Source organism: Salmo trutta, chromosome 40 (genome assembly GCF_901001165.1).
Source record: "Salmo trutta chromosome 40, fSalTru1.1, whole genome shotgun sequence".
NCBI classification, from domain to species: domain Eukaryota; kingdom Metazoa; phylum Chordata; class Actinopteri; order Salmoniformes; family Salmonidae; genus Salmo; species Salmo trutta.
Window position 1 is genome coordinate 17,032,680 of NC_042996.1, and position 26,432 is coordinate 17,059,111.

The window sequence follows — 26,432 nt, forward strand, 5'->3', positions numbered from 1 at the left end:
GGGACCTGGGAGCTGTACCAGGGGGTAAGTTGGTAAGACATGTGGGCTGGGCTCTATACCAGCCTGTCGCAGGGCACAGGGCTGAAACCAGCACCAAACAGCCCTATTTTCACTGGGAGGCAGCTCAGCCAAGAACCACGGGCCCTGCCCTGCCCTGGAGAACCACACACACACACACACACACACACACTGTACTGAACATAATGCAGTAGACACAAACGTATGTTTTGGTGAGTATTTATTTATTTGGATCATCAGAATAGGCAATATTGTATCACTCAACGCATTGCATCGATTACATAAATATATCTCTTCCATCTAAGTATATATAGAACTTGACATAAAACAGATATTGTGCAGATAGAGAGAGAGGTCAATCAAGGTCTACCGTAAATTTAGGTCAATACAGGTCTACAGTAAATGACAGACATTGATCAAAGATAGTACATCTCTACACAAATGGGCAGTATTATGTTTGATTAGACGTCACCATCAACAGGTTGTAGATATAACATACATTTTGACATTAAGCATCACACACTTGATTGTGCACAGCAACTGGCGTGGAATGATTTTACTGCTTGTAGTGCTACTTCGACTTGTGCTTTCTTTGATACCAGTGGTTTGTGTATCATTCTGCCACTCTAGGTTCCAAGCTTCAGACGTCAGGGATCTCTCTCACTCTGATATAGCAGGGGTAATATCCAGTTCTTTTAATTCATTCATCATTCTCTTTTAGCAGTACTCAAGTGCTTTCCACGATAAACTTGCTCCGTCATTTAAGCTCAATTTAAAATGTATATAATTGTTCAAAATAAAATTCTAAAATCCTCTATTAAAAATAGAAATACCATATTCAGAAAAGAAAGTTTTCGCACGACACGGTTCAAACACAGACTTGCATGTAACGATAGTGAAATACATAACATCTGCATACGTAACATGACTCTTTTAAAGGTCTATTGAGTCAAAGTGGTTTAACATTAGTTGCTGGTCATTGGTACTTCTGCTGGTAATATTTTAGAGTTAACCCTTTAGCAGGGCTGCCACACCGGGACAGGGCAGGGTGTGTGAATGGGGAGGTCATGCACAATTTGAGCAGAGTTAGAGTGGAATAATATTGCTACTGAACCTATGGGACTTCAAACTGAACATCCAGTATACTGCAATCTGACTAACATTATTGCACATTAAAAGAGTTTACCCAGACACAAGATTGTACTGATATAGAGGTTACACTGCCGGCTGGTTATTTGGTGTGTGTGTGTGTGTGTGTGTGTGTGTGTGTGTGTGTGTGTGTGTATGCAGTTTGTGTGTGCTTGTCCCAGATACCCACACCACTGTGTCTTGGTTACACGAGGACAGACCAGTCACTCTGGGTTCGGCCGTACTGTGACCAAGGAGAGAAAAGGTAATCAGTAGGTCAAAGGTTAAACTGGGGTCAAACAGGCATAAAAACACAGTCCAACAATTACAGTAGCAGTCGCAAACTGTTTTAACTCCTTGCCTACAACACAGTGAATGGTGCAACCAAAAACACAAAAGAAAAAAGAACAAATATCCCGAGCAAATCTTGCGAACTCAGCCGCACACAAAACAACAACCAAATCAAAACAGAATGTTCCTGAACTGCGACAACCGTGGAGACAAATCCAATTATTTACGTCTCATGTTGCAAATTAGTTCTAATGGACGGAGTCGTGAAAATAAATAAGCACCCGCGATGAGAAACAAAAGAAATGCATTTTCTAATTAACATGAAAGAGAAACGGAGGGCCGTGTTAGTAAACCCGTCTTTCATCCCTCGTCTCATCCCTCGCTCCCCTCGTCTTAGACAACGTGTTTGTTTGTGCCCAATGTCTTCTTCTTGGGGACGCTGTTCTGTTTCTCATCCAAATTAAATGTCAACAGATTTAACATCAGGCTGGAGTTTTTTTTTACATTCTGTCGATGTTATTGTTCATTAGGCTCCTCCGTCTCTCTCTCTCTCGCTCTTTCGCTCTCTCTCTCTCTCCTCCCTCCCTCCCTCCCTCCCTCCCTCCCTCCCTCCCTCCCTCTCTCTCCTCTCTCTCTCTCTCTCTCTCCTCTCTCTCTCTCTCTCTCTCTCTCTCTCTCTCTCTCTCTCTCTCTCTCTCTCTCTCTCTCTCTCTCTCTCTCTCTCTCTCTCTCTCTCTCAAGCAGCTTCATTTGCGGTGTCTTGGCTTTGATCGCAAAGGCTGAGACAGTAATTAGGTTTGTGTAATTACAGCAGGCATCTTAATGAGAGCTTTCAGGACTGTGTGTCTGCTCTATCTCCTATCCTTGCCCAGCCATTACTACATGAACCTCCTCCTATCTCCTCTGTCTGGGTGTGTGTCGGCGCCACATTGAGCTACAGGGGGGGAGAAGCTATCACTAGGGCCACACATACACTCAGATAAGGTTTACACACACGGGCAGGCATGCACGCAAACGCACACACACACACAGATACACACGGGTACACACGCACAGATACACACACACACACACACACACACAGATACACACAGGTACACACGCACAGATACACACACACACACACACACACACACACAGATACACACAGGTACACACGCACAGATACACACACACACACACACACACACACACACACACACACACAGATACACACAGGTACACACGCACAGATATACACACACACACACAGATACACACAGGTACACACGCACAGATATACACACACACACAGATACACACAGGTATACACGCACAGATATACACACACACACACACACAGCACTAGTGATTGGGCAGAAGAGACACACGCAAGCTCTCACAGACAGCCTTGGCGATGAGGAGATTTAGAGGGAAAACGATAATCACCTGACCTAGCCCTGACAGTGAAACGATATGAGGCAGAGAGGAACACAAACCCACAGACGTAACGGGAGACGGCCAGACAGAGAGAGAAAGAGGGCCAGAGATACTGAGAAAGATCTACACTGAACGAATTACCAACTCAGTTTAACACCAGATATTCTGGTGAGCAGGCAGGGCGAGTGGGATGGTATCCGTTTACATCTCTTAACCAAGGCGATGGAGAGTAGAACATACAGATATGTGGCAAGCTGCAGGGCAGAATACCCACTACACTTTACTAATACAAAACAGCCCCGATACACTAACACAGAGTAGACAGAATCGAGATGAATCTAGTATGTATCTCTATGGAATAGACTGTGTGCTGAGGATGACATCAGTCTAGGTCAGACAGTTGGCAGGCCCTGACGTCCATCCAGCTGTTATCGTTACTGGGTGAGAGGCCACATCTGCTGTGTGTGCCTGCATACATACGTACGCGTTTGGTTGCGTGCGTGACGAAGTACACTGTGCTTGCCTAACAGTATAGCTTCCGTCACTGTCCCTGTCCACTTTCTGGGCTCAAATGAGTGATCCACTGCTTCGCAAACACACGTGACCGCCGACTTGACAACTTCGTAGCCAGCTGCGCCTCCGAAAAGGTTCCAATTTGATAGCGCGAGAGGAGGTTACAGTACAATCTACCTCTGTTACACGTGTCTCACTGACCACACACTGGTGGAATTACATTACGTTGAACCAGTGTGGAATAGACATTGAATTGATGTCTGTGACCAGTGGGGTGTGATCTTACCTGTATATCTGTGAGCTCCTTCATCAGTCTAGAGGCCAGCTGGGGGAAACCCTCCTGGCAGGGGATATGCAGGTTCTAGAGAGACACACACACACACACACACACACACAAAATTTAAAAATACTATGTTCTGGAGTAGCTGTTCAGCGGTTTATGACAAAGTGATAAACGTGAAATTGCTTGATTGGAGTCATTCATTCCTCCATTCGGTCATCCATCCATTCAGTCATTCATTCATTCATTCAGTCATGCATCCATTCAGTCATCCATTCAGTCATTCATTCAGTCATCCATCCATTCAGGCATCCATCCATTCAGTCAGTCATCCATCCATTCAGTCATCCATTCATTCAGTCATCCATTCATTCAGTCATCCATCCATTCATTCATCCATTCATTCAGTCATCCATCCATTCAGTCATCCATTCAGTCATCCATTCAGTCATCCATCCATTCAGTCATCCATTCATTCATTCATCCATCCATTCAGTCATCCATTCATTCAGTCATCCATCCATTCAGTCATCCATTCATTCAGTCATCCATTCATTCAGTCATCCATTCATTCAGTCATCCATTCAGTCATCCATCCATTCATTCATTCCCTCAGATGTTGTAAGGGTAGTGAGTTGTGGTTGTGTACCTCTCCCTGGTAGAGTATGCGTCCCACAGGACTGACCACACATGCAGTACCAGAGCCAAACATCTCCTTAACACGGTTCTCTTCGAGAGCACAGCGCAGGTCTGCCATGGTCAGGTACCGCTCACACACCTTAAACTCCCCCTAGAAGAGGTGAGTAGATGAAGAGAGAGGGAGGTGGAGGAGGAGGAAAATATATCTAATGAAACTCATACAAGGGCAGGCTCCTGGAAACTCTTAGCTTCTCATCTCTGCCGAAGACTTCCTGCATGCTGCACAATAGTTCTCTCTCTCCCTACATATCTCTCTCTATATACCAGGGCTCTCCAACCCTGTTCCTGGAGAGCTACCCTCCTGTAGGTTTTCACTCTAACCCCAGTTGTAACTAACCTTATTCAGTTTATCAACCAGCGATTCAAATAAGGTGCGGTAGATTAAGGTTGGAGTCAAAACCTACATGACGGTAGCTCTCCACGAACAGGGTTGGAGAGCCCTTCTCTCTCTCTCTCACACCCGTGTGGTATCTTTGTTGCCAAATCTGCCTGTGCTTTAGCCAAGTCCCCTAAGATTCCTTGTCATGCTATACATGTATCTGATCTGGCAACCAGGCTACTGGTTTAATGGCCAGTGGTAGCCCCTGGTATAGTGCCGGTGCCCCTGTAGCAGATGGAAGCAACCCTGCTGGTATGTCCATGCTGGTGTCAAGTCCATCTTTCCCTTAAACCCCGAGTGCCATGGAAAGTTCAACCCTCTATCTCTCTCTTGCCCCCTAGCCTGTTAGGGATAGGGGGCAGTATTTACACGGCCGGATAAAAAACGTACCCGATTTAATCTGGTTATTACTACTGCCCAGAAACTAGAATATGCATATAATTATTGGCTTTGGATAGAAAACACCCTAAAGTTTCTAAAACTGTTTGAATGGTGTCTGTGAGTATAACAGAACTCATATGGCAGGCAAAAACCTGAGAAGATTCCTTACAGGAAGTGGCCTGTCTGACAATTTCTTGGGCTTCTTCACTCTCTTTATTGAAAACTGAGGATCTCTGCTGTAATGTGACACTTCCTACGGCTCCCATAGGCTCTCAGAAGGCGGCAAAAAGCTGAATGATGTCTTTGGAGCCCCTGGCTGAAAAACATTAGCGCATTTGGTAAGTGGTCGGTCAGAGGACAATGAGACTGAGGCGCGTGCATGAGGCGACACCATGTTTTTATTTTCTCTGTCTTTGAACGTAAACAGGGTTTCCCGGTCGGAATATTATCGCTTTTTTACGAGAAAAATGGCATAAAAATTTATTTTAAACAGCGGTTGACATGCTTCGAAGTACGGTAATGGAATATTTAGACATTTTTTGTCACGAAACGCGCCGGGCACATCACCCTTCTTTACCCATCGGATAGTGTCTTGAACGCACGAACAAAACAGAGGATATTTGAACATAACTATGGATTATTTTGAACCAAACCAACATTTGTTATTGAAGTAGAAGTCCTGGGAGTGCATTCTGACAAAGAACAGCAAAGGTAATCAAATTTTTCTAATAGTAAATCGGAGTTTGGTGAGGGCCAAACTTGGTGGGTGTCAAATTAGCTAGCCGTGATGGCTGGGCTATCTACTCAGAATATTGCAAAATGTGCTTTTGCCGAAAAGCTATTTTAAAATCGGACATAGCGATTACATAAAGGAGTTCTGTATCTATAATTCTTAAAATAATTGTTATGTTTTTTGTGAACGTTTATCGTGAGTAATTTAGTAAATTCAGCGGAAGTTTGCGGTGGGTATGCTAGTTCTGAACGTCACATGCTAATGTAAAAAGCTGGTTTTTGATATAAATATGAACTTGATTGAACAAAACATGCATGTATTGTATAACATAATGTCCTAGGATTGTCATCTGATGAAGATCATCAAAGGTTAGTGCTGCATTTAGCTGTGGTTTGGGTTTATGTGACATTATATGCTAGCTTGAAAAATGGGTGTCTGATTATTTCTGGCTGGGTACTCTGCTGACATAATCTAATGTTTTGCTTTCGTTGTAAAGCCTTTTTGAAATCGGACAGTGTGGTTAGATTAACGAGAGTCTTGTCTTTAAAATGGTGTAAAATAGTCATATGTTTGAGAAATTGAAGTAATAGCATTTCTAAGGTATTTCAATAACGCGCCACGGGATTCCACTGGCTGTTGAGTAGGTGGGACGATTTCGTCCCACATACCCTAGAGAGGCTAGCTTGTGCCCTGTGTTGTTGTTGAACTATCTTGTGTCTTACCCTTAGAGAACACATTGTACTTGCCCCCCTCTTACCCTCTCTATTTACAGTACCAGTCAAAAGTTTGGACACACCTACTCATTCCAGGGTTTTTCTTTATTTTACTATTTTCTACATTGTAGAATAATAGTGAGGACATCAAAACTATGAAATAACACATGGAATCATGTAGTAACCAAAAAAGTGTTAAACAAATCAAAATATATTTTAGATTCTTCAAAGTAGCCACCCTTTGCCTTGATGACAGCTATGCACTCTCTCAACCAGCTTCATGATGTAGTCACCTGGAATCCATTTCAATTAACAGGTGCACCTTGTTAAAAGTTAATTTGTGGAACTTCTTTCCTTCTTAATACGTTTGAGCCAATCAGTTGTGCTGTGACACGGTAGGGGTGGGATACAGAAGATAGCTAACAAAAATTGCTTTTTCATTATGGGATACTGTGTGTAGATTAATGAGGAGGAAAAACGATTTAATTTTAGAATAAGGCTGAAACGTAACAAAATGTGGGAAAAAGTCAAGGGTCTGAATACATTCTGAATGTACTGTATATAATTCTCTCTCATACCCATTTCCTGGTGAGTTCCAGGATGCTCTGCCGCGTGATCCCAGGTAGGATTATTCCATCCAGAGGGGGCGTCGCCAGCTCCTCCTCTGGAGAGAAAAACGTTGGATGCACAAATGAATTAAACAGGTCATATTATGTCAATGGAATATCCAATCTGAACCCAGTTTACAGAGATAAGAGAAGAGGTGAAGAACAGCACTGGCTATGTAAGACCGCAGCTGCTGTGATATACACCCCGTTGTACAATCAGACACAAAGTTTCCAGTTCAGTAATATTATGTCCATATCAACCAATCCAGAAGAGGATGGTCGTGTTCCCCTGCTCAGACATTCCTGACGCATGCCAGATCTTACAATGCCTGGATAGGTATTTTAAGTATTAGCTAACCACGTCATATGTTCTAGCAATTATGTGGCATGCAACCATTGGTTGATTCATGGAATGTCTGAGCGTGGGAACGCGACCTGTATTTCCTTTGGTCTTGTCCAACTGCAATAGCCCTAGTAAAGCAAAGTTATTATCGCTAATCTCATTGGCCATGACACTGAAAGTGATCATGATTACCTCCATTCTCATTATTCCAGAAGAGGAACATGTTCATGGTTCCGACCTCTGTGATTTGATGGTCGTCTCCGTACAGCCAGAGGACCTGCTGGCACCCATAATCCACTGCTTCATACTGGGCGTAGATAGACGCTCCATAGTTCCTGTAAACAACTCACCGTGTTCATTTTAATCCACAAACGAGAGTTGTCAGTTTACATTTAAATTCCATGTGTCGTAATCCAAATGATTTGGCACTGTTCCGTTCGTTATAGTAACCTAGCGTGGGCCGCTATTGTGTACTGTACATAAATGGTGTCACAATGAAATCCAAAGCTCTTTAGAGTTGAATCTGATTTAAAGCTGTATTAGTACTGTTGGCAGGGTGGGGATATTAGGGTCAGGATAAATTAGTGCCACACATTGCAAAGCAAGCATTTTTACTGCATCTCAAAAGAATACTGCCATGTCTAGATATTGGAACATAGCCTCTGTCTCTTTACCCTCCCATCTTACAGTCTCCAGTCCCTCCTCTAAACCTCCCATTTTACAGTCTCCAGTCCTTCCTCTAAACCTCCCATTTTACAGTCTCCAGTCCCTCCTCTAAACCTCCCATCTTACAGTCTCCAGTCCCTCCTCTAAACCTCCCATCTTACGGTCTCCAGTCCTTCCTCTAAGCCTCCCATCTTACAGTCTCCAGTCCCTCCTCTAACCCTCCCATCTTACAGTCTCCAGTCCCTCCTCTAACCCTCCCATCTTACAGTCTCCAGTCCCTCCTCTAACCCTCCCATCTTACAGTCTCCAGTCCCTCCTCTTACCCTCCCATCTTACAGTCTCCAGTCCCTCCTCTAACCCTCCCGTCTTAGTCTCCAGTCCCTCCTCTAACCCTCCCATCTTACAGTCTCCAGTCCCTCCTCTAACCCTCCCATCTTACAGTCTCCAGTCCCTCCTCTAACCCTCCCATCTTACAGTCTCCAGTCCGTCCTCTAACCCTCCCATCTTACAGTCTCCAGTCCCTCCTCTAACCCTCCCATCTTACAGTCTCCAGTCCCTCCTCTAACCCTTCCATCTTTCAGTCTCCAGTCCGTCCTCTAACCCTCCCATCTTACAGTCTCCAGTCCCTCCTCTAACCCTCCCATCTTACAGTCTCCAGTCCCTCCTCTTACCCTCCCATCTTACAGTCTCCAGTCCCTCCTCTTACCCTCCCATCTTACAGTCTCCAGTCCCTCCTCTAACCCTCCCATCTTACAGTCTCCAGTCCGTCCTCTAACCCTCCCATCTTACAGTCTCCAGTCCCTCCTCTAACCCTCCCATCTTACAGTCTCCAGTCCCTCCTCTAACCCTCCCATCTTACAGTCTCCAGTCCGTCCTCTAACCCTCCCATCTTACAGTCTCCAGTCCCTCCTCTAACCCTCCCATCTTACAGTCTCCAGTCCCTCCTCTAACCCTCCCATCTTACAGTCTCCAGTCCCTCCTCTAACCCTCCCATCTTATAATCTCCAGTCCCTCCTCTAACCCTTCCATCTTACAGTCTCCAGTCCCTCCTCTAACCCTCCCATCTTACAGTCTCCAGTCCCTCCTCTAACCCTTCCATCTTACAGTCTCCAGTCCCTCCTCTAACCCTCCCATCTTACAGTCTCCAGTCCGTCCTCTAACCCTCCCATCTTACAGTCTCCAGTCCGTCCTCTAACCCTCCCATCTTACAGTCTCCAGTCCCTCCTCTAACCCTCCCATCTTACAGTCTCCAGTCCCTCCTCTAACCCTCCCATCTTACAGTCTCCAGTCCCTCCTCTAACCCTTCCATCTTACAGTCTCCAGTCCCTCCTCTAACCCTTCCATCTTACAGTCTCCAGTCCTTCCTCTAACCCTCCCATCTTACAGTCTCCAGTCCCTCCTCTAACCCTTCCATCTTACAGTCTCCAGTCCCTCCTCTAACCCTCCCATCTTACAGTCTCCAGTCCCTCCTCTAACCCTCCCATCTTACAGTCTCCAGTCCCTCCTCTTACCCTCCCATCTTACAGTCTCCCGTCCCTCCTCTTACCCTCCCATCTTACAGTCTCCAGTCCCTCCTCTAACCCTCCCATCTTACAGTCTCCAGTCCCTCCTCTAACCCTCCCATCTTACAGTCTCCAGTCCCTCCTCTAACCCTCCCATCTTACAGTCTCCAGTCCCTCCTCTAACCCTCCCATCTTACAGTCTCCAGTCCCTCCTCTAACCCTCCCATCCTGTCCCTCCTCTAACCCTCCCATCTTACAGTCTCCTGTCCCTCCTCTAACCCTTCCATCTTACAGTCTCCAGTCCCTCCTCTAACCCTCCCATCTTACAGTCTCCAGTCCCTCCTCTTACCCTCCCATCTTACAGTCTCCAGTCCCTCCTCTAACCCTCCCATCTTACAGTCTCCAGTCCCTCCTCTTACCCTCCCATCTTCCAGTCTCCCGTCCCTCCTCTTACCCTCCCATCTTACAGTCTCCAGTCCCTCCTCTAACCCTCCCATCTTACAGTCTCCAGTCCCTCCTCTAACCCTCCCATCTTACAGTCTCGAGTCCGTCCTCTAACCCTCCCATCTTACAGTCTCCAGTCCCTCCTCTAACCCTCCCATCTTACAGTCTCCAGTCCCTCCTCTAACCCTTCCATCTTTCAGTCTCCAGTCCGTCCTCTAACCCTCCCATCTTACAGTCTCCAGTCCCTCCTCTAACCCTCCCATCTTACAGTCTCCAGTCCCTCCTCTTACCCTCCCATCTTACAGTCTCCAGTCCCTCCTCTTACCCTCCCATCTTACAGTCTCCAGTCCCTCCTCTAACCCTCCCATCTTACAGTCTCCAGTCCGTCCTCTAACCCTCCCATCTTACAGTCTCCAGTCCCTCCTCTAACCCTCCCATCTTACAGTCTCCAGTCCCTCCTCTAACCCTCCCATCTTACAGTCTCCAGTCCGTCCTCTAACCCTCCCATCTTACAGTCTCCAGTCCCTCCTCTAACCCTCCCATCTTACAGTCTCCAGTCCCTCCTCTAACCCTCCCATCTTACAGTCTCCAGTCCCTCCTCTAACCCTCCCATCTTACAATCTCCAGTCCCTCCTCTAACCCTTCCATCTTACAGTCTCCAGTCCCTCCTCTAACCCTCCCATCTTACAGTCTCCAGTCCCTCCTCTAACCCTTCCATCTTACAGTCTCCAGTCCCTCCTCTAACCCTCCCATCTTACAGTCTCCAGTCCGTCCTCTAACCCTCCCATCTTACAGTCTCCAGTCCGTCCTCTAACCCTCCCATCTTACAGTCTCCAGTCCCTCCTCTAACCCTCCCATCTTACAGTCTCCAGTCCCTCCTCTAACCCTCCCATCTTACAGTCTCCAGTCCCTCCTCTAACCCTTCCATCTTACAGTCTCCAGTCCCTCCTCTAACCCTTCCATCTTACAGTCTCCAGTCCTTCCTCTAACCCTCCCATCTTACAGTCTCCAGTCCCTCCTCTAACCCTTCCATCTTACAGTCTCCAGTCCCTCCTCTAACCCTCCCATCTTACAGTCTCCAGTCCCTCCTCTAACCCTCCCATCTTACAGTCTCCAGTCCCTCCTCTTACCCTCCCATCTTACAGTCTCCCGTCCCTCCTCTTACCCTCCCATCTTACAGTCTCCAGTCCCTCCTCTAACCCTCCCATCTTACAGTCTCCAGTCCCTCCTCTAACCCTCCCATCTTACAGTCTCCAGTCCCTCCTCTAACCCTCCCATCTTACAGTCTCCAGTCCCTCCTCTAACCCTCCCATCTTACAGTCTCCAGTCCCTCCTCTAACCCTCCCATCCTGTCCCTCCTCTAACCCTCCCATCTTACAGTCTCCTGTCCCTCCTCTAACCCTTCCATCTTACAGTCTCCAGTCCCTCCTCTAACCCTCCCATCTTACAGTCTCCAGTCCCTCCTCTTACCCTCCCATCTTACAGTCTCCAGTCCCTCCTCTAACCCTCCCATCTTACAGTCTCCAGTCCCTCCTCTTACCCTCCCATCTTACAGTCTCCCGTCCCTCCTCTTACCCTCCCATCTTACAGTCTCCAGTCCCTCCTCTAACCCTCCCATCTTACAGTCTCCCGTCCCTCCTCTAACCCTCCCATCTTACAGTCTCCAGTCCCTCCTCTAACCCTCCCATCTTACAGTCTCCAGTCCCTCCTCTTACCCTCCCATCTTACAGTCTCCCGTCCCTCCTCTCCAGGCTCTGATGTATTTGGAGTCGGCCCAGAGAGAGACAGACTTAGCTCCTGTACTGAAATAGGAACCAACAGGACTCAGGATCACATAAAGCAGAGCACGGGACGGCTTCTTCACTCCTAGAGATGGCTAGAAAGGGACACAGGCCACACACACACACGTCAATAGTTGACATACTCTTGAGCTATTCACTAATTAATGATTACTACTTCACCAACAAGTATAGGGGAAGGTTGCCCTGTCACAGCATATGAGAGTGAATGAGACAGTCCCTCACAGAAGGAGACAGAGAGTGGTTGGTTGGTCATCTCCTCACCTCAGTACCCAGGAAGGTGGGTCGGATGTAGAGACTGGCAGAGTCTGACTGGGGTACCCACTCCCGATCCACCTGTACCAGCCTCCTGATACACTCTACCAACTCTGCCCTGTCAAAGGCCTGGAGGAGGGAGGGGGGAAAGGGAGCGAGGACAAATGAAAGGTTGAGCCGGGAAAGGAGAAATGGGACAAAAATATGAACAAACAGACAATTCAGTGACTGCAGCAGACACTATAAAAAGTACTTTAGCAGGCTCTTATCCAGAGTGACGTACAGTTAGTGCATTTATCTTAAGATAGCTAAGTGAGGCAACCACATACCACAGTCGTAGTAAGTTTTTCTCAATTAAAAGGTTATCTGCGAAGTCAGTACTAGTAGGAAAAGACAATTGCAATTATTATTATTTTTTAATTTTGATCAGAGACAAACATGTTGATGTACTGGGGAACATTGTTCCAGTCTTGTACTGTACATGATATGATACACTGTAGATACGAGACACTGTATCTATACTGAACACAACTAGAAACGCAACATGCAAAAATGTCAAAGATTTTTCTGAGTCACAGTTCATATAAGGAAATTAGTCAATTGATAAAAACGAATTGGGCCCTAATCTATGGATTTCACATGACTGGGAATACAGATATGCATCTGTTGGTCACAGATACATTTTTAAAAAAAGGTAAGGGCGTGGATCAGAAAACCAGTCAGTATCTGGTGTGACCACCATTTGCCTCATGCAGCGCGACACATCTCCTTAACATAGAGTTAGTTGATCAGGCTGTTGACTGTGGTCTGTGGAATGTTGTCCCCTTCCTCTTCAATGGCTGTGTGAAGTTTCTGAATATTGGCGGAAACTGGAACACATTGTCGTATACATCAATCCAGAGCATCCCAAACATGCTCAATGGGTGACATGTCTGGTCAGTATGCAGGCCATGGAAGAACTGGGATATTTTCAGCTTCCAGGAATGGTGTACAGATCCTTGTGACATGGAGCCGTGCATTATGATGTTGAAACATGATGTGATTGCGTTAGATGAATGGCACGACAATGGGCCTCAGGTTCTCGTCTCGGTATCTCTGTGCATTAAAATGGCCATCGATAAAATGCAATTGTGTTCGTTGTCCGTAGCTTATGTCTACCCATACCGTAACCCCACAGCCACCATGGGGCACTCTGTTCACAATGTTGATGTCAGCAAACCACTCGCCCACATGACGCCATACATGTGGTCTGCGGTTGTGAGGGCGGTTGGACGCACTGCCAAATTCTCTAAAACAATGTTGGAGGCGGCTTATGGTAGAAAAAAATTTACATTAAATTCTCTGGGAACAGCTCTGGTGGGCATTAGTGCAGTCAGCATGCCAATTGCACGCTCCCATAAAACTTGATACATACACTTTAGAGTGGCCTTTAATTGCCCCCAGCACAAGGTTCACCTGCATAATGATCATGTTGTTTAATCAGCTTCTTGATATGCTACATCTGTCAGATGGATGGAATACCTTGGCAAGGGAGAAATGCTCACTAACAGGGATGTAATTTTGATAGAAATAAGCTTTTTGTTCAGAATAATAGAGTATTCTTTTCCAGGCTGTAGGCTTGTGCTGTATAGTACCATAGCCTGTATGTGTTCTTACCGGCAGGCAGGCCCTCTCTGCAGACTTGGCCATACGGTTCATGTTGAGCATGGGTCTGAAGAGACGCACTTTGTCATCAGTATCTCGGTATGCCTTCATACCTTCAAACAACTGACCACAGAACAGAGGAGAGGAAAGAGACAGGGGTTAAGACTGGCAGACAGGAGAGAACCACTGACCTCTAGTCATTCTCTGAACAGAGTGAATATAATAAAATGTAAATGTAATGAATGAGGAGCAGAATGGGAAATTGGCTTCCTGAATCTATGTGTGTGTGATAGTAAGTTCCAGTACATATGAGCGTACATGGGTTGGCCATTTATGTCCAATCCACTGTCCTTCAGCTGTCCTAGCTGTCCTCGCTGTCCTAGCTGTGCCTATTCTTATTAGAGCTACAATTAAAGTATAGTACATTCATCTTAAGCTCTCAACACAAACTCTCAGCATCTCAGCAGCACAGTCTGTTTCCTGATTGAAGACACTAAAATTGGGGCTGTAAGATGTGACGACCATGGGGAAGGTCCTATACAGACCTTAGATGCTGACCTGTACATTTTTACCAGTGTTGGAATTGCTCATTGGTAGGCTGGTTATAGCCTGTTAAACCCCTCCTGTGCCAAGTACGTTATATTAGCTAGAAATGCCAATTTAAGCCTATTCCTTTTCATTTGGGACGTTTTCAGACTTTTTGTTTGTTTTGACAGTCGTTTCGCAAATGTTTTGTAAATATTTCTGCCATCCTTAATTTTCGAACACTATAATTGAATAAATCTGCATCTGATTTTGCACCTTTAACTTTGCCTCCTGCTGCTTTGTCATATCCTTAAATGAATGAATGTCATTAGACATATTTCAAATACATATAGATTGCCTAAGTAATTTTAGTACAAAATAAATACATAAAAAACTAAACAATCCACCAACATATTTCCACTGTTGTCTTCATCACTGTCAGGTGGGCAGCAAGAATGGACAGCGTGAGCGTGAGACACTTTAACTTTCTAACAAGGCCTAACAAGGTGGTGTTTCCTACCTGCACAGCGTAGTGCATGGCTGAGCAGGCCGGGTGGAAAGACAGGTTACCAAAGGGCTTGATGTGAGGTTTCTGCCAGCCTCCATTGCTGGTCCACTCTATGGTCAACATGTGGTCAGAGAACACAGTTCCAAACACCAGATTGGTCAGGTCAGGTTTGGCCTTGTGGGTCTGGGACAGCTCAATGACCAGATCAGCCGCCTGGGGGGAATATAGAGGACATGGTTTAGAAGTAAACTCATTATACACACTGCTTTAGGTGTAATATACTGTATGTCATTGTATGTCATCGGGTGCTGTAAGTGTTGTAGGTGTCCTGGAGGGCAGGTGCAGGTTGAGGGTGGTGCAGTTTCCATACCAGGCGGTGATGCAGCCCGACAGGATGCTCTCAATTGTACATCTGTAAATGTTTGTGAGGGGCTTAGGGGCCAAGCCGAATTTCGCAGTTGAGCCTTCTTCACCACACTGTCTGTGTGGGCGGACCATTTCAGATTGTCAGTGATGTGTACGCCGAGGAACTTGATGTTTTTCACCTTCTCCACTGTGGCTCCGTCGATGTGTATAGGGTCGTGCTCTCTCTGTTGTCTCCTGAAGTCCACGATTAGCGCCTTCGTTTTTGTTGACGTTGAGGTAGAGGTTATTTTCCTGGCACCACTCCGCCAGCGCCCTCACCTCCTCCCTGTAGGATGTCTCGTCATCATTGGCAATCAGGCCTACTACTGTTGTGTCGTCTGCAAACTTGATGATTGAGGTGGCCATGCAGTCAAGGTTAAACAGGGAGTACAGAAGGGGGCTGAACATGCACCCTTGTGGGGCCCCAGTAGTGAGGATCAGTGTGGAGGTGTTGTTTCCTACCTTCACCACCTGGGGGCGGCCCATCAGGAAGTCCAGGACCCAGTTGCAAAGGGCGGGGTTCAGACACAGGGCCCGAGCTTAATGATGAGCTTGGAGGGTACTATGGTGTTGAAGGCTGAGCTATAATAAATTAACAGCATTCTTACATAGGTATTCCTCTTGTCCAAATGAGATCGGGCAGTGTGCAGTGCAACAGCGATTACATCATCTGTGGATCTGTTGGGGTGGTACGCAAATTTATAGTGGGTCTAGGGTGTCAGGTAAGGTTGAGGTGATATGATCCTTAACGAAGCCTCTCAAAGCACTTCATGATGACAGAAGTGAGTGCTACAGGGCGATAGTCATTTAGTTCAGTTACCTTTGCTTTCTTGGGTACAGGAACAATGGTGGACATTTTGAAGCAAGTGTGGACAGCAGACTGAGATAGGGAGAGATTGAATATATCCGTAAACACTCCAGCCAGCTGGTCTGCGCATGCTCTGAGGACGCGGCTAGGGATTCCGTCTGGTCCGGAAGAATTGTCTTACTCACGTCGGCCATGGAGAACGAGAGCCCAAAGTCCTTGGGAATGGGCCGCGTTGGTGGCACTTTGTTGTCCTCAAAGTGGGCAAGAAGGTGTTTAGCTTTCAGTTTTGCGCGAATGCTGCCATCTATCCATAGTTTTTGGTTAGGGTAGGTTTTAATAGTCACAGTTTGAACAACATCCCCTATACACTTCCTGATGAACTCAGTCACTGTGTCTGTGTATATGTCAATGTTATTCTCAGAGGCAACCCGGAACATATCCCAGTCCGCGTGATCAAAACAATCTTGAAGCATGGATTCTGATTGGTCATACCAGCTTTGAATAGACCTTAGCACGGGTACTTCCTGTTTGAGTTTCTGCCTATAGGAAGGGAGGAGCAGAATGGAGTCGTGATTTGATTTGCCGAAGGGAGGGCAGGGGAGGACCTTGTTGCCAATGGTCGAGAGTTTTGTAGCGTGAGTACTACAGGCAATGTGTTGATAGAACTTCGGTAGTGTTTTCCTCAAATTGCTTTGTTAAAATCCCCAGCTACAATAAATGTGGCCTCAGGATATGTGGTTTCCAGTTTGCCTTAAGTCCAATGTAGTTCCTTGAGGGCCGTCGTGGTATCGGCTTGAGGGGGAATATACACTGCTGTGACTATAACCGAAGATAATTCTCTCGGGAGGTAATACGGTCGGCATTTATTGGTGAGATATTCTAGGTCAGGTGAACAAAAGGACTTGAGTTCCTGTACATTATCACAATCACACCATGAGTAGTTAATCATGAAACATACACCACCGCCTTTCTTTTTCCCAGAGAGTTCTTTATTCCTGTCTGCGCGATGTACTGAGAACCCAGCTGGCTGTATGGAAGGGGACAGTATATCTGGAGAGAGTCAGGTCTGCCAGGCTTGTAGCGTCATACTCAAGAAGACTCAAGGCTGTAATCGCTGCCAAAAGTGCTTCAACAAAGTACTGAGTAAAGGGTGTGATTACGTACGTAAATGTCATATTTCAGTGTTGTATTTTTTTATACTTTTGCAAAAATGTCTAAAAACCTGTTTTTGCTTTGTCATTATGGGGTGGATTGTGGATTATGGATTATGGATTATGTGTGGATTGATGAGGGGGAAAAAACAATTGAATCAATTTTAGAATAGGGCTGTAACGTAACAAAATATGGAAAAAGTCAAGGGGCCTGAATACTTTCCAAATGCACTGTATCTAATCAGGCGCTTCATAGTTCTGCAATTCTCCCGCTGGCCAGTAGAGGACACTCCAGGCTTTTAACTTCTAAGAACATGAGCCACTCAATAAACAAACACAACCACAGAGGACACCTGACACAACTGCTCTCAGTGTGGGAGTTGCCTTTACCACAGTTCTCGGATCAGATAACTCTCCCCTAATCATAACATTAACCATGAGGGTGGGGGTAAATATCAAACTTAGTCTAGATCAGTAGCTAAAGGCAAATGCTCTGCTGTGGTTGGCTGCTCTCAGTGCCTGTCTGGATTAGGCCTGTCTCAGATCTACCCTTCCTGGGCTACGTTTACACAGGCAGCCCAATTCTGATCTTTTTCTCACTAATTGGTCTTTTGACCAATCAGCTATGAAAAAGGTATCACGTGAAAAGATCTGATGGAATTGGTCATAAGACCAATTAGAGTAAAAAAGATCAGAATTGTCTGCATGTGTAAACGCAGACCTGTTGCAGCATTGCGCAATTTCAGATTACAGAGGGGTAGTGCTGGCCAACAGTCTGAGAGAGCACTGTCAGAATACTCTCTCTCTTTCTCACAGTCACACATCACTGACTACAGCATTGGTTACCAATGTTTCGGCCTAACATCTCAATTTACTTATCCAGCCATGAATCTCATAGATTGATATTATAAAACTTCAGTGTGATAAAATTAGATAAAATACAGTATAGTTTCTGATGACTATATCTTCTCATTAGTTCAGAATTCACACACATCTTTTAAGAAGTGCGTTGCATGACAAATCCCTTCTGACCTGCTGTGAAGAATCTGAGATAGGCCCATTACAGAGATCCTGAAAACTCTGTTCCCTAATGTAAAAACACAAGTGAGCACGATTTAGCTGTGTAAGGTGAATGAGTTTCAAGTAATCCAGGTTCGGCGTAACATCACATGCTCCGTTGGTCAGGGATTACCAAACTATAAATCCTCTACATCCAGCTCAGGTGGGTCACAAAACAGGAGTCAGATTCCTACTAGTGTGTACAGTAACAACACGGGGGTGTATAGCGTACACAAGCTAGGCTCAGATACAGTATTTCAGAGGTGCTCGTACAGTAGTTCAAGACTACAGACCTGATGCAATTATGAGTCTGTAGCATCTATATGAGGCCATTTTCTCAGACATTGATAAATGAATTATAGGCTTAATCCAGCCCTGAATGCCCAAGTCTTAAAATGGTCTATAGCAGTGTCCAAGTCTTAAAATGGTCTATAGCAGTGTCCAAGTCTTAAAATGGTCTATAGCAGTGTCCATGTCTTAAAATGGTCCTGCACAGCCAATGACAATTCTCTCTCTTTCTCGCTCTCACCCCTTTTCTCTCCAACCTTTTCTCTCCCCCTCTATTTCTCCTAATCACCACCTGCTACTGCCGCCTGCCTGGCTGTCTCCTCCCTGTGCAACATTAGAGAGCAGAGTAAATCAGAGCTAAAGCAAGTGGCAGATCACAGGTCACAGCCTGATTGACAGGTGGTGCTTAGGGTGATCTGGGAAAGTGGATTCTCCGCAGAGACGACACAGGACCTCCTGGGTAGACTTGGGCCCCCATCCTCCTCTCTCTCTACCTCTCTGAGGGCCACAAAGGGTCACAACATTGAGTAGGTGGTTAGCACAGGGGTCTGGGGAGCACAAGCCAAACGAGGGGCCCAGAAGGGGTTAACCACCATGGATCTATAAATGAACATCTCAGGATCTCAGGTGGATTTCTTTCACTCAGTTTTGCTGAGGTCGGACTTATCACTGTTTTTGTAGGGGGATGTGTGTTTTTTTTTTGATCTACCGGACTGAGAGGCATTAGGAGAGCCATGTGGGTGGGGGGAGGTTTCCATGCTGTTGGTGTGATCTGGACCTTTTGATTGACAACCAGGGGAGGTTTTATGAATATCAGAATCATATCCAGGAAACATCAAGATGGTGCAGCTGGGCTCCTCACTGAAGGCAAGTGATTCATCTGATTCACCACACTGAAATGGGCAGTTGGAGGGAATGGCGTCTCCAGTTTGCCATACACCGACAAACTTTAAATGTCTTGTGAATGCAGTTTACATGCAATATAAATTACTAATGTAGCAGTATGTGCAATATCTGAACTGTTCCACATTAAAATACCATTGCGGTACAACGTGCCTTTGCACACACTTGTAATGAATGAGGCAGTGATCACAATGTGTTACACAGAATAATGCTCATTGCTATACACATTATACCACAGGGTAAATGATTAAAATGTTACCTTGAAGCTGTGGACACTGTCTTCCATGCCGTTACTGGTGGATACATTACCAGAGCCCTGGGAGGACATTGTAAACAACTTTACATAGATGACAACGTTACATAGGATGTAATCAACTACATATAAGCCTAAGCTTATTAAAACATTCACACTCAGGTAGTGTATTTAGACAATGAGAGAATAACAGGGTTAGTTATTCAAAAATTATAATTTGTAACAGCATGGGATGGGGAGCAGGGAGAGATGGGGTTGTTGGAAAGAACAGTGAGGTTTGCGGAGGTAAATTGAATGAGGATAGGACTAGGTATTGTCTGTGAGGGCTTGTGTGAGAGTTAAATTCCCTGCTCTGCTCAGCACAGCACAGGAGATCATTTTACCTGCAGAAAGACGATAGTCTGTCGCCAGGTGAACTGAAGGCTTACATTTACATTAGGCTACCATTACCCCACAAGCAAAGGGCTAATCATATAATAATAACAGGCATAATAGTAATAATAATTGTGGTTGATTTCTATTCTATAATTTAAGCTATTTTAACATGTGACCATGCAGTAAATACTGTGAAATAACGTCACTGATTACCCCTCATAGTTATTATGAGCCATTGGTAGGCAGCCTATAAAAACAGGCTACTGTAATAGACAAGCTGGTTTATAAAAGCAACAGAGGAATAACAGAACATTCCGTCGGCGTGATGCAGTTATATAAAATGTGTCGTCATATGCTACAGCTGCCATCTCAAAACACATAGGTCAAAGCAATATAGATATGTTAAATCATTTTTTTAATCGGTATATCAAAAAACATAACAGGCGCAGTTGAAACAAGTGTATTGAATTGCAATCCTCCTATCTTTGTCGGTCGTACGCGGTTTAGTGTTTACTGAACGTGACCTGCGTCAAGAATTCTTATCCCGTCATTTACCGAAATAGGCAACGATAACGTATAGGTTAGCAGTGGCGAGGACATCCAGCATGACCGTTTTTCGGTTACCGGGAAGAGGACATTTACCTTGAGAGATGGAGCGTTCGCTGCTGATGAGGGGACGGCTGTAGAACTCGCCATGATGACTCATACACAACCGAAGACGCGCGCTCTCTCTATGTCACCAACACACTCTCCTACCTAAACCGCTTACAGATTAAACATTTGTTCGCTATCAAGCCCATTGTATAATGTTAGATCTAGGTGCCTGGGCCAACCACAACATTGGTTTTCGTTGCAAATGTGTAATGTGTGACTTGCTGGCCACTTTTTGGTTTCTAACATTATGTGGGACAAATGTTATTGTGGACAGGCGGTCATGCATAAACCCTCACACACATGGGACAATCACATTATAAGGCTTAACCAGACGGCTTTCTCAAGCAGGGTTGTCATAGATTTTCCAGAAGGTTATCTATATGTAACAGTGTAGGTTCTGTCCCTCTCTTCGCCCCAACCCGGGCTCGAACCAGGGACCCTTGCACACATCAACAACTGACACCCACCGAAGCATCGTTACCCATCGCGCCACAAGAGCCACGGCCCTTGCAACGCAAGGGGAAACCCTACTTCAAGTCTCAGAGAGAGTGACGTCACCGAATGAAACGCTATTAGCACGCACCACCGCTAACTAACTAGCCATTTCACATCGGTTACATATAGAAGCTCATGTGGATATATAGCATATGTCCTTTTTGCTACAGTAGCTTACTTCCAACTGGTCTCCTATGTAAAAATGCTGTTCAACACCATAGTACCCTCTAAACTCATCATTAAGCTTGAGACCCTGGGTCTCGATCCCTCCCTGGGCAACTGGGTCCTGGACTTTCTGACAGGCTGTCCCCAGGTGGTGAAGGTAGGTAACAACATCACCCCCCTGATCCTCAATACTGGGGCCCCACAAGGGTGCGTTCTCAGCCCTCTCCTGTACTCCCTGTTCACCCATGACTGCGTGGCCATGCACGTCTTCAACTCAATCATCAAGTTTGCAGACGACACTACAATGGTAGGCTTGATTACCAACAACGACAAGATAGCTTACAGGGAGGAGGTGAGGGCCCTCAGTGTGTGGTGTCAGGAAAATAACCTCTCACTCAACGTCAAAACAAGGGAGATGATCGTGGACTTCAGGAAACAGCAAGGGGAGCACCCCCCTATCTACATTGACGGGACAGTAGTGGAGAAGGTGGAAAGTTTGAAGTTCCTCGGCATACACATCACGGACAAACTGAAATGGTTCACCCACACAGACAGCGTGGTGAAGAAGACGCAACAGCGCCTCTTCAACCTCAGGATGCTGAAGAAATTTGGCTTGTCACCTAAAACCCTCACAAACTTTTACAGATGCACAATCGAGAGCATCCTGTCTGGCTGTATCACCGCCTGGTACGGCAACTGCACCGCCCTCAACTGCAAGGCTCTCCAGAGGGTAGTGCAGCCTGCACAATGCATCTCCAGTTGGCAAACTACCTGCCCTCCAGTACACCTACACCACCCGAAGTCACAGGAAGGACAAAAAGATAATCAAGGACAACAACCACCCGAACCACTGCCTGTTCACCCTGCTATCATCCAGAAGGCGAGGTCAGTACAGGTGCATCAAAGCTGCGACCGACTGAAAAACAGGTTATATCTCAAGGCCAACATACAGACTCAAATCACTGGCCACTTTAATAAATGGATTTAATAAAGGTATCACTAGTCACTTTGAATAATGTCACTTTAATATTGTTTACATATCCTACATTACTCATCTCATACTGTATTTTATACCATCTATTGCATCTTGACAATGCCGCACGGCCATCGTGCATCCATATATTTATATGTATTCCTGTGCAACTGGGTCTTGGACTTCCTGTCGGGCCGACCCCAGGTGGTGAGGGGAGGCAACAACTTCTCCGCCACGCTGATCCTCAACACGGGGGCCCCCCAGGGGTGTGTGCTTAGCCCTCTTCTGTACTCCATGGGTCACCCATGACTGCGTGGCCACGCACGACTCCAACTCAAATATCAAGTTTGCTGATGACACAACAAACAACGATAGAGCTGAGGGCAATGGCATCATGTCATTTATCCAGTGCCAGGACATTTTAGCCAAAAACCTGTTTGCCTCTCCCAGGAGGCCTAAACTTGGCCGCAGCCCATCAAAATCCACAAAGAAATGGTTAATTGACCACAAAATCAACATTTTGCAATTGCCATCTCATTCTCTGGACTTGGACCCCATTGAAAACATGTGGTTGGAATTGAATGGAGCGGTCCATAAGTGCAGACAAAGGATACTGGGAAACATTCTGTATGGAGGAATGGTTTAAGATCCCTCCAAATGTGTTCTCCAATCTCATAAAATATTTTAGAAAAAGGCTCGGTGCCATTATTCTTACAAGGTGAAGTACAGTATATCGGAAGCAGAGGTGCCAATAATTTGTACCCCTATCTATTTTAGAAAAAAAGTTGACTCGTTAAACAAAATCTCTTTCTCTCAGCAATTGTATTAGAATAAAATAATATAATTTCCCCCAAAAATATGCATGCAATGTAGCTCAGTATTTGTATTTTTTATTTTATACAATCTTTTTAGCTCATCTTTATCAAGGTTGCCAATAATTTTGGACCTGACTATATGTGTACAGAGGTAGGTTGTACCATTGAACATAAATATAAACGTAACATGTAAAGTGTTGGTCCCATGTTTCATGAGCTGATATAAATAATCACAGACATTTTCCATACACACAAAAAACATATTTCTCCCAAATTTTGTGTACAAATTTGTTTACATTCCTGTTAGTGAGCATTTCTCCTTTGCCAAAATAATCCATCCACCTGACAGGTGTGGCATATCAAGAAGTTGATTAAAGAGCATGATCATTACACAGGTGCACCTTGTGCTGGAGACAATAAAAGGCCACTCTAAAAGGTGCAGTTCGGTCACACAAGTTTTGAGGGCGTGTGCAATTGGCATGCTGACTGCAGGAATGTCCACCAGAGCTGTTGCCAGAAAATTGTATGTTTGTTTCTCTACCATAAGCCGCTTCCAATTTGAATGCACAGAGATACTGTGACGAGATCCTGAGGCCCATTGTCGTGCCATTCATCCACCACTGTACACAATTCCTGGAAGCTGAACATGTCCCAGTTCTTCCATGGCCTGCATACTCACCAGACATGTCACCCATTGAGCATGTTTGGGATGCTCTGAAGCGACCTCTATGACAGCGTGTTCCAGGTCCCGTCAATATACAGCAACTTCGCACAGCCGTTGAAGGGGAGTGGGACAACAGTCCACAGGCCACAATCAACAGCCTGATCAACTCAATGCGAAGGAGATGTGGAGCGCCGCATGAGGCTAATGGTGGTCACACCAGACACTAACTAGTTTTCTGATCCACGCCCCTACCTTTTTCTTTAAATGTATCTGTGACCAACAGATGCATATCTGTGTTCCCAGTCATGTAAAACCCACAGATTAGGGCCTAATTTTAGACTGATATTCTTATATGAACGTAACTCATTAAAATCTTTGAAATTGTTGCATGTTGCGTTTATATTTGTGTTCAGTATATAATATGCATTGTAGTATACAACCAAACAGGTTTTCCTCCCTGGATTGTCCCTGCTGTTTATGGCTTTTCACTTACTGTTCTTCTCTCATTTATATATTAAATGTATATTGTCTTCCATGCATGTATTACCCTAAGTTTATCAAAGCCAACTACAATAAAGCATACTATTGTTGATGCTAAATGATGCACAGTCGTCTCAAAAGACACAGACAGGAAGAGCGAGAGAGAGAGCATGAATGAGGACAGAACATTCAATAAAAAATATGTTGTGGAAAGTGTTAACAGTGTTTCATTATTCAGTGTACATGATGTATGTAATACAGTGTATCTAACTATTATTATTGTACTTTAGTTGGTATGATAAAGTTTTATGTGCTCTCTGTGTGTGTTCTTACCGGGCAGGCTCTCTCTGCAGACTTGGACATACGGTTCATGTTAAGCATGGGTCTGAAGAGACAGACTTTGTCAGAGAGAGTGAGAGAGAGAGAGAGAGAGAGAGAGGGAGAGAGAGAGAGAGAGATTTGAACTTGTATTGTACAAAAGATATTCCAACCAGTTCATGGACTTTTGGTGTAGATTGTCACTAGACTATAAGCTTTCTCTGATGAAATGATGTGACCTAACCTTTCTTCACTCTTAGAACACATTTCTCCATGCAGAACCCTGGCAATGATCAATTGTAATATCTCACAGACATCAGAACCATGTTTGTATTGATATAAACAGTAACACTTTGAAAGTTATCCATTAGCTTACGTTGAGGTGTGCTGTTTAAATTGGATCACAGCACGTCTACTGCAAAATAGGTACATGGATTTGGCATTAGTTGACACGATATTCTATTCTTCAACGTTAGCTCAGCTCTATTCTATTCTAATCAAAAGACACGGTGCAGTCTCTTTATTAGCTAAAGATACGAAAGAACACAGGGCAGGGCAGCAGTAGTAGAACAAGAACTCAATTCTTATAGTTGAATAAAGGTAAAGATACCTTAATAGAAAATGACTCAAGTAAAAGTGAATGTCACCCAGTAAAATACTACTTGGTTTTAAATATACTTAAGTATCAAAAGTAAATGTAGTTGCTAAAATATACTTTAGTATCAAAAGTAAAAAGTACTTTTTTATTTATTTACAGTTAGCCATGGTCACACTCCAACACTCAGACATAATTTACAAACAAAGCATTTGTATTTAGTGAGTCCACCAGATCAGTGGCAGTAGGGATGACCAGGGATGTTCTCTTGATAAGTGTGCGAATTGGATAATTGTCTGTCCTGCTAAGCATTCAAAATGCAATGAGTACGAGTCAGGGAAAATGTATGGAGTAGAAAGTACATCATTTAGGAATGTAAGTGAAGTAAAAGTCAAAGTTGTCAAAAATATCAATAGTAAAGTACAGATACCCCAAAAAACGACTTAAGTAGTACTTTAAGTACTTTACACCACTGCAGGGCACACGGTAATCAACTTCATAGACAATATTAGCTAAAGATTCAAAAGAACACAGGGCAGGGCATTCACACGGTAATCAACTTCATAGACAATATTAGCTAAAGATTCAAAAGAACACAGGGCAGGGCATTCACACTGTAATCAACTTCATAGACAATATTAGCTAAAGATTCAAAAGAACACAGGGCAGGGCATTCACACTGTAATCAACTTCCTAGACAACACCTGGCCGGTGGTACGACGTATTTGTTGGTTTTTACCACTTTCTCCAATCACACATCTCCAATTGTGGATTTTTACACTGCAAAATAACTGACTTGTGAGTCTGTAGGGCTGTGATCAAATGGGGATGCAACAATATTATTGTCCACATAGGGTCAGTGTTGGCTTGGTTTTAGATGAGTGATCTACCTCGTCAGTTTCAAATTGCATTCACATGTCACTCAAGCCCTCTGATTGATTTCCAGAGTGTAGTTTGACTTTGAAGGCTGTATCAAGCGAATTGAGACTTCAACGAGAACTATTTACGTTTACAAAAGATAGGCAACACGGTAAAGAGCGGTAAGTAGCCTACATCAAAATCCAAGTATAAAATACGACAGTCTGTCGTTCATATTTATTGAAAAAAAAAATATATAGAAAATTGGCGTCAATTAGTCATGGCAGTCCTTGTTATCGTATTTTGCATGACATAAGGCTACAAC

General features: G+C 44.8%; 1 protein-coding gene across 2 annotated transcripts; it reads right to left on the reverse strand.

Annotated features, from left to right (window-relative positions):
- Positions 1-221: 221 nt before the first annotated feature.
- Positions 222-24,811, reverse strand: bcat1 (branched chain amino-acid transaminase 1, cytosolic). Of its 2 annotated transcripts, none has more exons than XM_029742477.1 (11): positions 24,670-24,811; positions 19,722-19,778; positions 14,861-15,061; positions 13,828-13,938; positions 12,181-12,300; positions 11,833-11,993; positions 7,698-7,840; positions 7,133-7,218; positions 4,299-4,439; positions 3,656-3,730; positions 222-1,390 (listed from the first exon to the last, which is right to left on the reverse strand). In XM_029742477.1, exons 1-11 carry the CDS (start codon positions 24,715-24,717, stop codon positions 1,352-1,354), a joined length of 1,182 nt encoding a protein of 393 aa, XP_029598337.1. In that variant the 5' UTR covers positions 24,718-24,811; the 3' UTR covers positions 222-1,351. The 2 variants fall into 2 exon arrangements, with proteins under 2 accessions (XP_029598337.1, XP_029598336.1); XM_029742476.1 differs by lacking the exon at positions 24,670-24,811 and adding an exon at positions 20,733-20,917.
- Between the last annotated feature and the right edge of the window lie 1,621 nt (positions 24,812-26,432).

Bases quoted from the DNA above. Each gene is read 5' to 3' on its own strand.
- bcat1 (XM_029742476.1), bottom strand. From the start codon at position 20,786: ATGGCGAGTTCTACAGCCGTCCCCTCATCAGCAGCGAACGCTCCATCT. The intron at 19,779-20,732 runs GTAAATGTCCTC...ATGTCCTCCCAG, and splicing joins CGAACGCTCCATCTCTCAAG to GGCTCTGGTAATGTATCCAC. The intron at 12,301-13,827 runs GTAAGAACACAT...TCCCTCCTCCAG, and splicing joins CAGAGAGGGCCTGCCTGCCG to GCCTTTGACAGGGCAGAGTT.